At 36.1% G+C, this 19,567-nt stretch overlaps 1 protein-coding gene across 1 annotated transcript; it reads left to right on the plus strand.

Annotated features, from left to right (window-relative positions):
* The first annotated feature begins 1,664 nt into the window (after nucleotides 1-1,664).
* On the plus strand, nucleotides 1,665-2,117 carry LOC139849108 (uncharacterized). The gene has a single exon (XM_071838781.1). The coding sequence runs from the start codon at nucleotides 1,665-1,667 to the stop codon at nucleotides 2,115-2,117; it is 453 nt and encodes a 150-aa protein (XP_071694882.1).
* Nucleotides 2,118-19,567: the final 17,450 nt, after the last annotated feature.

Consider the following 19,567-nt stretch of genomic DNA (forward strand, 5'->3'; position numbering starts at 1 on the left):
TCAATTAAATTGGTGTAATTAAGGAAAATAGATTAGAAGTTTACGAAAAAGAAATTGTGAGGAGATTTGATCGAATAAGGAAGTAAGGCCACTCCCTATCGTAACTAAACTATTCATCCTCTTAACCTTCCACATCAGCGCCACATCAACACCAATATCCTATAACTAACTCGTAACTAAACACTCCCTATCATGGCTAAAACAATACTCCTCTTAATATACAACGTACAAGCAATAAAACATCAAATTCAACAATAAAAAGCCACCGGGCCCCACAATTCCTATAACTAACTAAACACATCCGTTAAATCCATGGTGAGTGCGGGTAACTAATGCGGGTAACTAAGCCGTGCCTATGGTTCATTACGGGTAACTACGGGTAATGAGCGGGTAATGACGGATAACTAACCCATAGGGAGTGGTCTAAGAGTAAACATATTGAAAAAATACGGAAAAAGACAGATTACAAAATTAGATTGTTTTGATTTTGGTAGGGATATTTGATTTATTATTGTGTAAAGTCAGAAATAATATAAAATAAGAGTGGTATTGAAAATTAAATATTGAAAAGATAATAAAACCAATAGAATATGGCCGTGTGCATAGGGTGCATCAATGCATGTTCAGAGGTATTTGGATTAGGCCACATATGATATGGTGCATGTTTACGTAGGCTGAATACAAGAAGAAAGAAAATGAAACGAAATACGAGTAAAAATCAAAAACTGCGGCGGATTGTTTTGTTTAGTTATTTAGATGAAGGAAAAAAAACAATCGAACACAACAATTACGGATCCTTCCGTATCACCACAAAGTGATCGGAGGATAATGAACACGAAGGAGAAGCGGGTCACATAGTTAGAGCACTGGCTCGGATACCATGTTAGACATTGAATTCCCCGTGCATATTATTGATTACAATACACTATTTATAGAGTACATAGAACCCTAAACCTAATTTAACCTAATGGACCGAGTCCACTACACAATCTGATCGGGGTCGGTCCAATAATACTAATACTCTAACAGATAAGAGATGTCAAATTTAACGGTATGTTGACGTTAGTAAAGTACCTGATGAAAAACGTAAAATCTGACATCCAATAACAATTTGACACGTCAACTTTATATTATTAATTTTTTTTCAACTCGTACTCATATTTTGATGCATTATTTAAAAAAAATTTCATTAATATTTGACACTCGATTTTAATACTCACTTTAAATTTAAGATTCGACAGTGTAACGTTATATCAAACTTTTACCTCTCAAAACTCTCAAATTTGCTGTTAACGAGTGATAACAAATATACTTCGTGTTATATTTACTTCGGAAAGGACAAGCACAACATGACACACGAAAAAACAAGGGTACAAACAAAAATACACGACGTACAAGAACTACATTCCATTTCATCTACTAGGACTGCACAGTTAGCTTCCTGTATCCCACAAAAAATATACCAATTCCTCATTCCCAATTTACCGCCACGTGTCACTATATCCCCAAGTCTTTTGTCACCTACTGTCATTTTAATCTGGCCGTCCGTCACCCCCATCTCTTCAATAATTATATAACCCCAATTTCACTCTCAATTTCTATTAACCGATCGACACTTCACATAAAACGACACCGAATTGGATGAAATATAATCATTAATCTCTATGGCAACATTACGAAAATTTAGGCTATTAGCAACACAATGTGCGATCGCCGGAAGTCCGACGCGCAGTCCGTCAACAAGTCCGGCAATTCATCTCCGGAAACGAAAAACACTACGGATGTTATTGAGTCGAGGTGGAAGCGGTCGCCGGAGATTAACGCCGCGAGATGAACTATTAGATCGGAGATCTGGTGACGTTGAATCGGCGGAAAATAGCAAAAACGACGGTGTGAGACAGAAGTTGAAGGACTTGCTTGTGTTGTCCGCATCACCGCCGTCGCCGCCGTTGCTGGAAGAGAACGGCGGAGATGAAACGAAACGGTGGAGTATTGGCGGTGGTTTGATTGCACGGCGCGGTGGTGGTTTGAGAGGGTTGAGGCCGTTGAACGGGACGTTACGGCAGCGGTTACTTAGACGACATTGGAGACCTGTACTTGTAACAATTCCAGAATGAATTAAATTAAAATTATTCATTATATTTCAAATGCTTTATAAAAATAATTACTAGAATAATTCCTATTTAAGTTATTACTTCTAATTTTTATGTTTTAAGTATATAATTCGTGTTAAATTGATTGTCAGAAAAATATGTACAATTGAAGAACAGCACTATATAATAATTTAATTATAATTATAATTATAATCATTCTTTCTCTCTTGTTTATTTATACGGTATAATTTGGTAACATATATATACATAAGTGTATTACAAAGTGATTAGTATTAGTACTTCTGTCACTGTTATTCAAATATACAGTGTATTTATTATGCGCTTAAAAATGTAGTTAGAAAAATTCTAATTAGTACAATATGAAATTAAAAAAATATATATATATAATAAATCTAGACAGATTTTCTTATCCATATTGTTGGTAGTAAATAACATTTATACTCTCTAGATTATATATTTGATCTACTATTTAATTATAATTATTTAAATATATATGTATTATTTAGTATATTATATAATTATATATTATATATTATATTAATAATTATAATTATAACAGGAAATATATGTAGATTATACTATTGATGTACTTTTTATCTTATTTAGTTCATATTATATTTCTAAAAATAATTATAAGAAATAAAAAGTAAAATAATTTAAATAACAATTAAAGATCTAAGTTTTTAGCGAGTTCAAACTTGAGCTTAAAAATCAAATTTGAAATATATATTGACCCGAACTCGAACTCTATTAACACGCGACTTGAGCTTATATTAAGTTTTTCAACCCTTTGATTAATTTGTATATATTTATATAAGTAGGAATTTTTCTAAGGAAATATATATGATTTTTTTGAACGGCATATCGACATCGAATGCTCTCATTTGTAATACGCACACGCTTTAGGAGGAAACTCAATTACCGACGATATTGACAGTATCTTCGAAGGTTGAGAAACCCTTCTGAGACTTTTTTTCAAAAGAGTATTGATATTAACAATACCAACGAAATATACGTGATTTTGGACCAAGGAACGAAACTATTACTCCACAATAAATTTTATATTATTTTATATATTGTTATATATGGCCGACACTATATGGCCTACACTTTTGATAAATGTGGTTTGGTGGATCTCAAATTCACGGATATATTACTATTTCACCTAACTGCACAGTGAAATATTGTACTATAAATATGTTAAAATGTAGTTTATAGTTGTATACCATTTTCTTAATACAATTCTTCTTTCTATCTTTTGTTCTCTACTTTCTTTTAATCCTACAAGTTAATAGACCACTAAAGGTAGTTATATACTACAAATTTATAACACGTTATCAGCACGAAGTTGTGAAGACCCGTCCTAATCCATCCGGACGAAGTCCATATCGAATATAAACGATTCACAACAGTTGATTACATCGCGAGGTACTTGACCTCTATATGATACATTTTACAAACATTGCATTCGTTTTTGAAAAGACAATCTTTCAGTACATCAAAATTTGACGGCAGGCATACCATTTCATAATATATCTAACTATAATTGACTTAATAATAATCTTGATGAACGCGACGACTCGAATGCAACGTCTTTTGAAATATGTCACGAATGACTCCAAGTAATATCTCTAAAATGAGCAAATGCACAGCGGAAGATTTCTTTCATACCTGAGAATAAACATGCTTTAAAGTGTCAACCAAAAAGGTTGGTGAGTTCATTAGTTTAACATAAATAATCATTTCATAATTTTAATAGACCACAAGATTTCATATTTCCATTTCTCGTAAACATACGTCCCATGCATAGAGACAAAAATATCATTCATATGGATTGAACACCTGGTAATCGACATTCACAATATGCGTATAAGAATATCCCCATCATTCCGGGATCCTCCTTCGGACATGATATAAATTTCGAAGTACTAAAGCATCCGGTACTTTGGATGGGGCTTGTTGGGTCCGATAGATCTATCTTTAGAGTTCGCGTCAATTAGGGTGTCTGTTCCCTAATTCTTAGATTACCAGACTTAATAAAAAAGGGCATATTCGATTTCGATCATTCAACCATATAATGTAGTTTCAATTACTTGTGTCTATTTCGTAAAACAGTTATAAAAATTGCGCATGTATTCTCAGCCCAAAAATATAAAGGGTAAAAAGGCAAATGAAACTCACCTAATGTATTTTGCAGTAAAAATACATATAACGACATTGAACAAAAGTAGGGTTGGCCTCGGATTCACGAACCTATATCAAGTACATATATTAACACATATAATAATAATTAATAAGTTTATATATTAATATTTATTAATAAATAACTTAGTTACATCTAATTATATATTTTAAATAATATTTAATATTTATATATTATATATTTAATTTGTGTATATATTCCAAACTGATTAATATTTATTTATTTACTTTGTTATGTTTAAAATCAATAGTTTGTTATGTATAAGTATTTATATAAATAATATTATTAGGTTTGATATATATATATATATTTAGTTATGTGAAATATTTTTATAATATTGGTAATAAGTATATTTTATGTACAAATAGTTATGTGTTTAAAAAGATAATTTTTATGATAGTAAAGATTTACTAATAATAATAATAACTTTAATACTAATAATACTAACAATTATAAAAATGATATTAATATTAATATTAGTGAAAATAATAATAATAGCAGCTTGTATTATTCTTATAACAACCATAATAATAATAATCCTAATTATATTCATAATAATAATACATACGTCAACATTAATAATACTAAAAATTTTAAAATGATACTAATACTAATATTAACAAAAATACTATTAAGTCTTATTATTTACATAATAGTAATAATAATAATGTTCATAATCATAATCATAATAATAATAATAATAATTAATACTAAGAATAATAATAATAATTATAGTAGTAATACTACCTTTAAAGTAGTAAGCTCCAAAAATAAAAATTTGTTGTTGCTCAGGCTCGAACCTTAGACCTCTCGCTAAACCCAACCTCTCATAACCATTCTTCTATATCTGTTTATCGATTATAATACGATCTCCTTATCTATTTATATAACTCGTCTTCACCAGGGAGTATTAAATGGGTCTCGGCCCAAGAATAGGAGCACGGCCCAATTATAAACAGAAGCTTAATCAGGAAAGCAGAAGCCCAATCGTAAGTTGTTTATGGATTACAAAAAAATATACATATAGGCTGCAGCAGCCTAGATTCGAACCCACAACCCCTTAAGTACCAAGCACTCAGCTAAACCACTGAACCATGGTGTTGTTTCTTGTTATATCTGTAACATCCCAACCCAATACACGACAAAAACCATTGTAAATTCGTGGCAAAAAAAAATTTTTTTTTTTTTTTGCTGACTGACCATCTGCGCGCCGCGCAAATGCCCTTGCGCGCCGCGCAAAAGCTGACTGTCCCCGGTGCGCTTTAATGCGAAAAAGATGAGGTGCTTCCCGACACATTTGACCGAAACGCTTTTAACCGTACGTTAATATATGTAAAACTAGCACATAACTAAGGTATGAACGAGTTTTACAAAGTGGGGCCCACACGTGCCCAAAATGCCATTAAGTGTAAAAATACAAGTTTAATACAAATGAGAGTTTCGACCACAAAAAGTTTAATTGCCAAACGACACAACGAGCATGGTGTTTGGGGTTAAACTACCCAAGTCTCGGTCAAACTCCAAGCCATAACCAAAAGCGCTTCCTAATCATCAAAGCGGGAAACTCAATCCAAGGTAATGCCCTTACCCTTATCCACACACGAACCTATAAAAAGGTAAACAACGAGAGGGTAAGCAAAGCTTAGTGAGCACAATAATTATACATACACATATATAATCTACTTACTTGCATCACTTACACAACATCATACTCGGTTTAACAATTCGACAATCATGCAACAATATTATGCATATACCATAAACCGCAAATCCACAAGTAGCTATTAATACAAAAGCATACGATTCATAAATAAATACTTTCAATACATAACTCACGCAACCTTGGTTAACCAATTCGAACAAGGGAAACGGTACATACAAGACCGTTGGAGTTCATAACATCCGTTAGTGCTACTTAATCAACGCGTAGTCACTAATCCCCCGGGTGATGTCTTAAACAACGCGACTCACTCACCCTTTCCAATGTGGCGTCTTAAACAACGCGACGATTCCACATGCCATTCAATACGATGGGTGGTGTCTTAAACAACGCGACATCCACTCCAATACATTGTGGTGTCTTAAACAACGCGACATCCACTTCCTTACCATGTGGTGTCTTAAACAACGCGACAATGCCACATTCATACGACACAAATAAATACATTATATACACATACGCATAATTATTCCACTCACCTTATGCCTTCGGTGATTATTAAACCAAGCTTGAGTTCCGAGGTGACGTACCTATTTTCACAAGCATATAATCAATCAACTTGGTCAAATCTTACAACCCACACCCTCCTAGGTCATCTTGACCCATTTGGACACTTAACCCTAAATTGGGTCATTTTCACCAAAAACCCTAACGCTTGGCACTCAAGGCCTTCCTACACATTAGATTACTAGGTTTTATCACAAAACTCAACCATTTACCAACCTTGGTCCAATTTTGACCCATTTGACTCAATAAAAGTCAATACGCCCATTTTGGGTCATTTATACCCAAATCACACCCATTTACTCTTCCTTAAGGTGTTCTAACAAATTATTAGCCAATTAGGGTTTCATGACAACAATTAATACTTTTAAAACCCTAGCTAACCCATTATTGAGCCTACATGACCCAATTTACCCAAGAACACCCAATTTACCCAAAAATGGGTCTTAATGTTCATCTTCACACAAACCCTAACCCATACACGAAATCAAAACAAGAATTGAAAGTTAAGGCATACCACAACTATCAAAATGTAGCAAATGACGAGATGAACAACTTTAGAACTTGGACTTTAGCAAGAAACCCTCTTCTTCCTCTTCAAAGTGAGCTTTCCCTCTCTAAAACTCACTCTCTCACTAAAATAAATTGGGAGGTGATAAGGTTGGTGAACAAGGGAGTAAATGAGCTCCCAAACTACTGAACCAAGCATTAAACTCGGCCTTGATGTGAATTTACCAAAATACCCACGTTTAAATTTAAATAAAACAAAGAATAGCTGGCAGCCGCTTTGCGCGGCGCGCGCCTCATCTGCGCGGCGCGCAGACCCCAGTTCAGCAATGATTTTCCCCTTTTTAAATGTATGAAACATGAACTCCACAACTCTAGTCATATAATTACACATACAAACATTATGTACAATAATTACACGGGTCTTACAACTCTCCCCCACTTATTCGGATTGCGTCCTCGCAATCCATGCCGCATGACAAGCGGGAAGATAAACCAACACAAACTCTTCAGGTTCCCAAGTGAACTCGGAACCCTTATTCCGTCACCATTGAACTTTGTAGGTCCTAACCTCCTTATGTCTCAATCGTTTGACCTTCTCATCAAGTATGGCAATCGGCTCTTCAATATACTCCAACTTATTGTTTAGTTCGATCTCACCTAAAGGCATCCATGAGGAATCATCCGCAAGGCACTTACGGAGGTGAGAAACATGAAACGTGTTATGGATCCCCGCAAGCTCTTCGGGCAATTCCAATCGATATGCAACTTCACCAACACGAGCTAAAACTTTAAACGGTCCAATAAACCGAGGACCTAACTTTCCCCGTTTTCGAAATCGAATAATACCCTTCCATGGCGAAACCTTAAGCATAACCATGTCGCCCTCTTGGAATTCGATCGTTCGTCTACGTTTATCGGCATACGACTTTTGCCTATCTTGAGCCTTCTTCAAATGCTCCCGAATAATATCAATCTTGTTATTCGTCTCTAAAACCAAATCGGTACTTCCGATTTCTCTTTGACCCACTTCTCCCCAACAAATGGGAGTTCGACACCTTCGGCCATAAAGCATCTCGTAAGGTGGCATCCCGATACTAGTATGAAAACTATTATTGTATGAGAATTCCACCAAAGGTAAATGCTCATCCCAACTACCACCAAAATCAATGATGCACGCCCGTAGCATATCTTCCAAAGTTTGATTCGTACGCTCGGTTTGACCGTCCGTTTGAGGATGATACGCCGTGCTCAACTTTAATTGTGTACCCATATCTTCATGAAACTTTTCCCAAAATCGAGATGTAAAACGGGTATCTCGATCCGAAATAATAGATATAGGAACGCCATGCCGCGAGACCACTTCCTTGATAAACAACTTAACCAAGGCCTCCGACGATATTGCTTCTTTAATGGGAAGAAACAAAGCACTTTTCGTCAATCGATCCACTATAACCCAAATCGAATCGAATTGAGTTCTCGCCGTCTTAGGTAATTTAGTGATGAAGTCCATGGTAATGTGCTCCCATTTCCATTTCGGGATCTCTAACGGTTGCAACTTACCATACGGCTTTTGATGTTCGGCTTTAACTTGCAAACAAGTAACACATCGTTCAACGTATTTTACAACATCGCGTTTCATGCCCGGCCACCAATAATCTTTCTTCAAGTCATGATACATTTTCGTCGCGCCCGGATGAATGGAATATTTCGACTTATGTGCTTCATCGAGTAGCACCCGTCGGTAATCACCCGTCTTAGGCACCCACACCCTTCCTTGAAACGACAATAAACCCCGCGGGCCCATTGTAATGAACTCCGATTGGCCCACAATTCGTTCCGCGTGCTTATCGTGAACATAAGCCTCTATTTGGTCTTCACCCATCTTTTCAAGAAAGTCATTAGTGATAATCAAACGTAACGATGCTACACGTATCGCCGGATGTTGAGTCTTCCGACTTAACGCATCCGCGACCACATTCGCCTTACCCGGATGGTAAAGTATCTCACAATCATAATCTTTCACCACATCCATCCATCTACGTTGACGATAATTCAAATCCCTTTGAGTAAAAAGGTGTTTCAAATTCTTATGATCCGAATATATCGTACACTTGACACCATACAAGTAATGGCGCCAAATTTTCAACGCATGCACAACCGCCGCCATTTCAAGATCATGAGTCGGGTACCTCGTTTCGTGTTCCTTTAGTTGTCGAGAGGCATAAGCAATGACTTTACCCCTTTGCATAAGAACGCACCCGAGCCCATTTAAGGAAGCATCACAATAAACCACCATGTCTTCGACGCCTTCCGGTAACACTAACACCGGAGCTTGACACAACTTCTCTTTCAATAATTGAAAAGCAATTTCTTGCTCGTTTTCCCAATTGAACTTAGCACTCTTCCTCGTCAACTTTGTTAATGGAGAAGCAATCTTAGAAAAGTCTTGGATAAACCGACGATAATAACCGGCCAATCCGAGAAAACTTCGGATCTCCGTGGGCGTAGTCGGTCGTCCCCAACTCTTCACCGTCTCAATCTTCCCCGGATCCACTTGGATACCGCTTTCGTTCACAATGTGACCAAGGAATTGAACCTCCCTTAGCCAAAATTCACATTTAGAGAACTTTGCATACAACTTCTCTTTTCTTAGCGTCTTCAAAACTTCACGCAAGTGACGTTCATGTTCGTGCATACTTTTCGAGTAGACTAGTATGTCGTCAATGAATACAATAACCGACTTGTCCAACATAGGTTGGCACACCCGGTTCATAAGATCCATGAATGCCGCCGGTGCATTCGTAAGACCGAAGGGCATAACTACAAATTCATAATGCCCGTAACGCGTTCGGAAGGCCGTTTTCTCAATATCTTCCTCACGGACCCGCATTTGGTGATAGCCGGACCGTAAGTCGATCTTAGAGAAATACGTTGCGCCTTGAAGTTGATCAAACAAATCGTCGATCCTAGGTAGTGGATAACGATTCTTGATCGTCACTTTATTCAACTCACGGTAATCAATGCACATACGCATACTACCGTCTTTCTTCTTCACAAATAAGACCGGAGCGCCCCATGGCGAAGCACTCGGTCGGATAAAACCCTTCTCGAGCAATTCTTGAATTTGATTCAATAACTCTTGCATCTCCGTTGGTGCTAAACGATAAGGAGTTTTAGCAATGGGGGTAGCCCCCGGAACCAACTCGATGCGAAATTCGACTTGTCTTTCCGCCGGGACACCCGGTAACTCATCCGGAAAGACATCTTCAAACTCATTAACTACCGGAATTTCACGAATTGGTGGTGGCTCATTACGAGTGTCGACAACATGAGCAAGGAAAGCCATACCACCGGTAACAACGTGACGTCGTGCCCGAGCAAAAGTGCATATCGGCACCGATCTCCTTCGTTTGTCACCATGAATAATCATCTCTCCCCCACTTGGGGTCTTTACACGAATAAACTTGTCGTGGCATGCAATATCGGCTCTATAACGATCGAGCCAATCCATACCAACGACAACATCAAAATCACCCAAAGTCATCGGAATAAGATCAATTTCGAAACTTTCGGCGCCAAACACAACATTGCAATTTTTACACACATCAACCACTAGCGCCGTCTTGCCATCCGCTATTTCAACTTCTACCGGACGACTCAACTTTACTAGCGGTTTATTTAACTTAGGCACAAATCTTGGAGATACGAAAGACAAATTAGCACCACTATCAAAAAGTATTCGAGCCGGATTAGAATTAACCATGAAAGTACCTGAAACGACTTCATTGGATTGTTTAGCTTCTTCATTAGACATCAAGTAGTTACGACCCCTAGCCGTACCCGCTGCCTTCTCTATCCGCTTAGCATTGTCATTACGCAACTCGGGACACTCGGGCCGTTTGTGCCCTTCTTTACCGCAATTGAAACAAGTAAACTTGGGTGTAGTAGAGGGATTGGTGCAATCACGGGCCATATGTCCCTTTCGCCCACAATTATGGCAAGTATAACGAAACTCTCCCGGCGCACTCTTCTTGACACTTCCGACACTCTCGGTTGCACCCTTCTTTGAAAAGTTTGACTTCTTGCTTGAAAAATTTGAATGACTAGAACCTTCAAACTTTCTCTTCCTCAACACAATCGCTTCAAACCCTTTCGCCATATTAAACAACTCATCGAAGCTCTTTACCACATTTACGCTAATCTTTTCTTGATAACTGTCATTCAAGGTTCGATAGAAGTCTTCTTTCAACATTTTATCATTCCCGACATACTCCGGGCAAAATTGCGTCTTGGACAAGAACACGGATTTGAGAGTGTTCAAGTCCATCGACCCTTGCCTCAAGGTACGTAGCTCGTCCTTAAGTCTTGTAAGATCGGCCGAAGTTCGGTACTCATCGAAGAACTCCGCTTTAAATTCCTCCCAAGTGAAGTCCATACATTGTTCTTCACCATAGAGTTGGATCTTAGCATCCCACCACAATTTCGCGTCACCCCTTAACATGCTACAACCATACCTAGTCTTCTTGTCGGGTGGACACTCACAAGTACGGAAGGCCCCCTCCATATCGGAGATGAATCGGGCACTCTTGAGTGGGTCCCGATCGCCCTCAAAAGTAGGAGGTTGAGCATCCCTAAAGTTCTTGAAGAAAAAGTCACGCCTTCCCCCATTTTCTTCTTGAAGAGCAATCTTAATTTGCTCCTTAACCAAAGTGACGACTTGTTCGTCAATCGTCTCGAGAAACATCTTCTTAACATCTTCGCGAAACTCCGCCTTTTGGCGTTCAAAGATGGCCTCAACCTTGGCCGTGAACTCGGGGTCCTCGCTCGTGCCCCCGTTATCAAGTTCGGTGTCGTGTCCGTTTCGCGTCCTCATTCTATAAAACGGAATAGATTAAATAACGAAACGAAAGACATGACAATACTCATCTCGCTCGACGATCATCGTACATCGCTTGTTTGACACGATTTGCACCCGTAGTAAGGGTAGCTAATCATTACTACGCGAGCACGTTGCGCTAACGCGCTAGTACAATGTCCATTTCGCTCGATGATTACTATACAACACAACCAATAATGCATGATTAGTTCACATAAACCTATGTACTAACCAAGACCCGGTCCGACCCAAAGTCCTACAAGTCCCGCACAATACGCACACAAAAGTCTAAGTCTAGGCGCCTATCTCAAGTCACCTAAATCCCTTAGACCATGCTCTGATACCACTTGTAACATCCCAACCCAATACACGACAAAAACCATTGTAAATTCGTGGCAAAAAAAAAATTTTTTTTTTTTTTGCTGACTGACCATCTGCGCGCCGCGCAAATGCCCTTGCGCGCCGCGCAAAAGCTGACTGTCCCCGGTGCGCTTTAATGCGAAAAAGATGAGGTGCTTCCCGACACATTTGACCGAAACGCTTTTAACCGTACGTTAATATATGTAAAACTAGCACATAACTAAGGTATGAACGAGTTTTACAAAGTGGGGCCCACACGTGCCCAAAATGCCATTAAGTGTAAAAATACAAGTTTAATACAAATGAGAGTTTCGACCACAAAAAGTTTAATTGCCAAACGACACAACGAGCATGGTGTTTGGGGTTAAACTACCCAAGTCTCGGTCAAACTCCAAGCCATAACCAAAAGCGCTTCCTAATCATCAAAGCGGGAAACTCAATCCAAGGTAATGCCCTTACCCTTATCCACACACGAACCTATAAAAAGGTAAACAACGAGAGGGTAAGCAAAGCTTAGTGAGCACAATAATTATACATACACATATATAATCTACTTACTTGCATCACTTACACAACATCATACTCGGTTTAACAATTCGACAATCATGCAACAATATTATGCATATACCATAAACCGCAAATCCACAAGTAGCTATTAATACAAAAGCATACGATTCATAAATAAATACTTTCAATACATAACTCACGCAACCTTGGTTAACCAATTCGAACAAGGGAAACGGTACATACAAGACCGTTGGAGTTCATAACATCCGTTAGTGCTACTTAATCAACGCGTAGTCACTAATCCCCCGGGTGATGTCTTAAACAACGCGACTCACTCACCCTTTCCAATGTGGCGTCTTAAACAACGCGACGATTCCACATGCCATTCAATACGATGGGTGGTGTCTTAAACAACGCGACATCCACTCCAATACATTGTGGTGTCTTAAACAACGCGACATCCACTTCCTTACCATGTGGTGTCTTAAACAACGCGACAATGCCACATTCATACGACACAAATAAATACATTATATACACATACGCATAATTATTCCACTCACCTTATGCCTTCGGTGATTATTAAACCAAGCTTGAGTTCCGAGGTGACGTACCTATTTTCACAAGCATATAATCAATCAACTTGGTCAAATCTTACAACCCACACCCTCCTAGGTCATCTTGACCCATTTGGACACTTAACCCTAAATTGGGTCATTTTCACCAAAAACCCTAACGCTTGGCACTCAAGGCCTTCCTACACATTAGATTACTAGGTTTTATCACAAAACTCAACCATTTACCAACCTTGGTCCAATTTTGACCCATTTGACTCAATAAAAGTCAATACGCCCATTTTGGGTCATTTATACCCAAATCACACCCATTTACTCTTCCTTAAGGTGTTCTAACAAATTATTAGCCAATTAGGGTTTCATGACAACAATTAATACTTTTAAAACCCTAGCTAACCCATTATTGAGCCTACATGACCCAATTTACCCAAGAACACCCAATTTACCCAAAAATGGGTCTTAATGTTCATCTTCACACAAACCCTAACCCATACACGAAATCAAAACAAGAATTGAAAGTTAAGGCATACCACAACTATCAAAATGTAGCAAATGACGAGATGAACAACTTTAGAACTTGGACTTTAGCAAGAAACCCTCTTCTTCCTCTTCAAAGTGAGCTTTCCCTCTCTAAAACTCACTCTCTCACTAAAATAAATTGGGAGGTGATAAGGTTGGTGAACAAGGGAGTAAATGAGCTCCCAAACTACTGAACCAAGCATTAAACTCGGCCTTGATGTGAATTTACCAAAATACCCACGTTTAAATTTAAATAAAACAAAGAATAGCTGGCAGCCGCTTTGCGCGGCGCGCGCCTCATCTGCGCGGCGCGCAGACCCCAGTTCAGCAATGATTTTCCCCTTTTTAAATGTATGAAACATGAACTCCACAACTCTAGTCATATAATTACACATACAAACATTATGTACAATAATTACACGGGTCTTACAATATCTTGAACGTTTAATTATTTGACATATAAGATCTGTTTGTTTTTCTTCTTAAATTAAAAACACAAATCATCATCGTCGCTTATGTTTATAACATCAACATCTTAATCATCAAAACCTTATCATTATCATATAAATAAAAATCGATCTTCAGAATCCTTCTAATCACGATTACCGTCACATAAAATCATAGATTATACATCATCATTTTTGTTATATTCACGCCATCATCCTTTTCGTTAATATAATAGAATCAGAATCGATCGAGCAGAAAGGGTAGTTCACAGGAAGCGTTGAACTCCGGTTACCATCATGAAATATTCATCGTCACACTCGTTCATCATCGTCACCATCATTTCATCATACCACGTCATCTTCTTTCTTCACTACCCCGTTCATCTTCTTTCTTCACTGTTCCATCATAACGTAATCATAATAGTGAACCGAAACAATTATAAAAACGTAGCAACAACAGTGGTTTCGACAGATTGTAGGCGTGTTGTGTGATCGAAAAAGGAACAAATATATAGAGGTAGCAACGTAGTAGCAGTTGAAAAAAAATGAATCAAGAATAGATGGTTTGTGAGGTATTCGAAAAATAAGGTGATAAGAAAAGGTGGGTTTGAAATATATAATGGGTGCAGCAGCTGTATATACAGCAGCAACGGTAATTGCATATGATGGTGGTGGCTTTTGTTCAAAAAGAAACAGAAAGTAGGAGTAATACAGTGGAGTAATATTCAGTTGCAGGTTGTCATGTATGTGGTGATTTAAGGTGGTGTACGAGCTTGGTTATGGTGATACTCAAATAGCAATAATTCAATCAGGGATTCTTGGTTTATCCAAACCACAAGGGAGTTGCAGTTTATAACTCGTGATAGACGATGTTTGTTGATCAGACAGGAATGGAAATAAAAAAATATAGAGATGTTGAAGGTGGTGTTGGGTGGTTTACGAAGAAGAATGGTGAAGGTGGTGTGCATCTCTTTATGTATATTCTATATATATATATATATATCTATAATATAAAACAATAAGTGTAAAAGTAGTAATAATGGATATTAGTCACGGATTCAATATGCACAACATTAGTGCTAATTAAGTACCAATCAAGTAGTACCAATTAAGAATAGGATATCAACCACTTGTGTTTTAGAATAATATCAACGTATATATGTATATATATTGAGTTTATGATAAAATAAAGTAATAATAAATTAATCCTAATAATTGTAATCAAACACTCGTGAAATCTTGTTGTTGAATTTGTGTGAATGGATATGTTAGAAATGAGGTAGTGGATGTTTACATGTGATATAATAATAATTATAGGTTAATAAATTAAACGCATGTGAATTCAATCAATATCCATAATCAATTAAGCACAGTAAGACAGTCGATGAATTATATTATTCTACCGACAGTTTTCACGGAGTGCTAAATCGTGCTCCGTTGATGATCAGTGACGAATAAAAGTGTTCGGAAAATTCTCAAATTTTTAATTAACTATATTTATTTATTTTGGTCCCTATGGCATAAAATTCATTCATTAATTTAATATATAAAAATTACATCAACTATCCCTCTCATTTATGGGTAAAATATAAAAAGTGTTAAAATTAATTAATTAGATCCTAAATATACTTTTAATAAGCCTATAACTTATATAACTCATTTTCGTATCACCGTTTATTTTAAAATCATATAAGTTCCTTTTTAACTCGTTTACTATTAATCGAATTACAATTGAGCGTTACCGTTGTTTACTAAATAACTTTGAAATCACAAAATATAATTAATATACTTTTTATGTATATGTATAGATTTATTTTATATAATAAATTTTATTATCTCTTATATTATTTTATAATTTAAATCATATATTAAATCAAACTATATTTCAAAGTATTATATATATTTATATATTTAAAATCTATATGTATTTATTTATTTATATGTAATAGTTCGTGAATCGTCGGAAATGGTCGAAGTTAAATTAATTGTATGAAAACAGTTCAAAATTTTAAGACCCAACATTACATACTTTGCTTATCGTGTCGAAATCATATAAAGATCAAGTTTAAATTTGGTCGGAAATTCCCGGGTTGTCAAAGTACCTACCCGTTAAAGAAATTTCGTCCCGAAATTTGAGTGAGGTAGTCATGGCTAATGATAAAAATGTTTCCATGACGAATATGAGTTGATAAATATAGTTTTATCATCATTGAGTAATATGGCTAAAATGATTCGATTAATCGAAGCGTATAAATGAAGCTATCACAAAAGATTGAGATGAAGAAATGGAGATTTTCCATAACTTTTGACGTAGTCGCGATTGAATTTAGAAAACATGATGCGTCTTAACTTTTGACGTTGTTTTGGTTGAATTCCGGAATTTAAGGGATTTGAAGAAAATCTTCGAAATCTAAATGATTTGATTCTCCTGTGAATAAGGAAATTTAGATTTCTATAATTAAATGCGGTGATCTGCCTCGATTCCTCTGTCTGATATTTTCACTATAAATTTTACCTTTTCCGTTCCATTAATTTTCACCACTTCAATACTCAATTCCCAAATTCAAAAGATCGTGGAAATGCTTAATCCAGTTCTGATCCTTGTCCTTATCTTGATTTCGCAACAATCATTCTCCTTTTCCAACTTCCACCGGAGGAATCCGTTTATTTCTACTATGCTTTAGGGATTATTGTATTTATAATCCTCCCGTGTCTTTATATTTCTATACGCACTGATATCCACGGTTTGTAATTTCGGTGTTGTTGTTGGGCTTTATATTTTCTCTTATATTTTGGAGCTCTTTGCCTTTTTATTATCCTCCCGACCTCTAGTAAAGCGAGTAACGGTCCAGAATTCGTAAGTATGGAATTTCTAATAAACATCGTGTTCAAAATAAGAACTAATATATTAGCACGATTTGATTTATCAAATTACCAGAATCACTGAGAATAGAACTATCAAGAATATACTTTCTTGATATGTTCAGAAGTTAAGCATAATGAAAGAGTTATGTAACATGACACGTGATGACGTTAGGATCTGTGAATCATCACGTCCCATTAGAAACTCAGCATGACTTACTGTAATATAATCACGTTGATCAAGTGTCATTATATTATACTAACCCATGCATCAGTTCCCAACATTACTTCAATAACATTCATATTTTAAGCTCGAAAGTTTACAGAATATAGAAACTAACAGTTTCTATATGATGTAATACTGATAGCACGAAGAGATTAATGATTTCATATAAGAATAGTTATAAAAATATCTCCAGAAATATGGAGGATATTTATAATGAAAGATACGATAATATCTCGGAATATCTAAGATCAGCGGATGATAGAAACTATTGTCTGCAAGGGTTTAGAGTAAGGAGCAAGATATTCACTAAAGACTTTAGCAGACATTGAATCATTTGAATTCTTTGAAGTCAAACTTATTCTTTGTGATTTGTCCACGACTTTCTTCATAGTTTCGCATAATCTGCTTTTCGGTACTAAATTTTCTCTTGAATGTTTCCAATATAATGATACACAGGAAGCACGAAGAGGTATATAATTTCGGACGAGAATATTTATGAAAATATCCTCAGAAATATCGAAGATATTGATGATGATATTTTGGAATTTCTAAGTTCGATGGTTGATGGAGAAAGATTTTCCGCAAGATTTTAACATGACTCCGGGGCAAGATATTCTCTAAAGATTTCAACGGATCCAGAATTATCTGGATTCTTTGGATATAGGGTATGGTCCTTGTATTTGTCCTCGGTCTCCTTCATGGTTAACTCTATCCGTTTTCCAGTTCCAATGTTTCTGAGCTTTTCCAACATATTACTCTTTATCATCAAACTTCTGACGACTAAGGTCGTTTACGGTTGCCTACAGTTTCTGCTGCTTCATTCAGCTTTTTCAACATTCAGAGTATCAATTCGTAAACTGGGTGCCTTTTCAAAATTTCAGAATTGAAGGTCGTAATTCTAGGAGATAATTGTTATATGTATACATATAACTATTCATGTAGAAATGCTACGAGATTCGAAATACTGATTGGTGATTCCCGGTAATTGGTATGGCAATTATTGTTACAGGGTATAGATGAATACAAGATGGGGTTTCAATGAATATAATTATTTTTCGGAAAGTTCAAATTCATTGAAGTTGCTGGTAATTTTACTGCTAATGTGGTGAAATATAAACGGTTCTCCGGTAACGATGACGACAGGCAAACTTATTTATCGAGGTTATAATAAGGCTAATTCGAATGGAAGTTAAAGTTGATTTGTTGAAGCTGTGATTAAATTGGCTAATTTGAAAAGGAGTTGTAATGTTATTTTCGGTAATAACAATGCCAAAGGAGCTAACACAGACACGTGTTAAACTTTTACTTAGGGTCCAGGAGTTTTCAGGTGCATAACTATATGTGTCAATCTTTTCTTCCATAGATGAAGTGCGGTTGGTTCATCCTTTCAATTGAGGTGTTTTCAAGAATCATAAAAGATTTGAATGCAAATTAGAATTGTCAAGATACAAATGGCGTTTAAGATGAAATCAAGTGGCAACTTGAAGAATTATTTAGTTTCATATATTATACACAGTATTTTAATTCATTTTAATTGTCTAATATTATTCGTCCACAGTCGATAGTCCACAGTTAACAGTCCAATAATTCATATATAATTTAATATATAATATTTGAATTGATTAATACTTATCGTGACCCGTGTACATGTCTCAGACTCGATCACAACTCAAAGTATATATATTATTATAGAATCAACCTCAACCCTGTATAGAGAACTCGATCATTACTGCATATAGAGTGTCTATGGTGATTCCAAATAATATATATAGATGCGTCGATATGATATGTCAAAACCTTGTATACGTGTCCCGATATTTAAACTGCGTAAAATAAATAACAGAATTTAAATAATGATAAATAAAGTGCATAAAGTAAAAAGCAGAAATTAAATGACGATAAATAAAATTACGAGAATGTAAATTGCGATAATTAAATTGCGATAAATAAAATGTAATCAGTTAGCTAGGAACAATTAGTTAGGAATAGTTAGCGTGGATTCTTAACAAAATTTCTCATAGTTAATTTGTTTGTTTCTAACCAATTTTATTTTGTCAAATGTTTTCTTCATTATGCCACTTGTTGGATTCTGATAAATCAAAATCCCAATATGAAATTGGATGAATATGGCTATTCTGTGGTGAA

This window comes from Rutidosis leptorrhynchoides, chromosome 5 (genome assembly GCF_046630445.1).
Source record: "Rutidosis leptorrhynchoides isolate AG116_Rl617_1_P2 chromosome 5, CSIRO_AGI_Rlap_v1, whole genome shotgun sequence".
Lineage (NCBI taxonomy): Eukaryota > Viridiplantae > Streptophyta > Magnoliopsida > Asterales > Asteraceae > Rutidosis > Rutidosis leptorrhynchoides.

What these genes read in the sequence shown, in the direction of transcription:
- LOC139849108 (XM_071838781.1), top strand. Translation starts at nt 1,665, where the DNA reads ATGGCAACATTACGAAAATTTAGGCTATTAGCAACACAATGTGCGATC.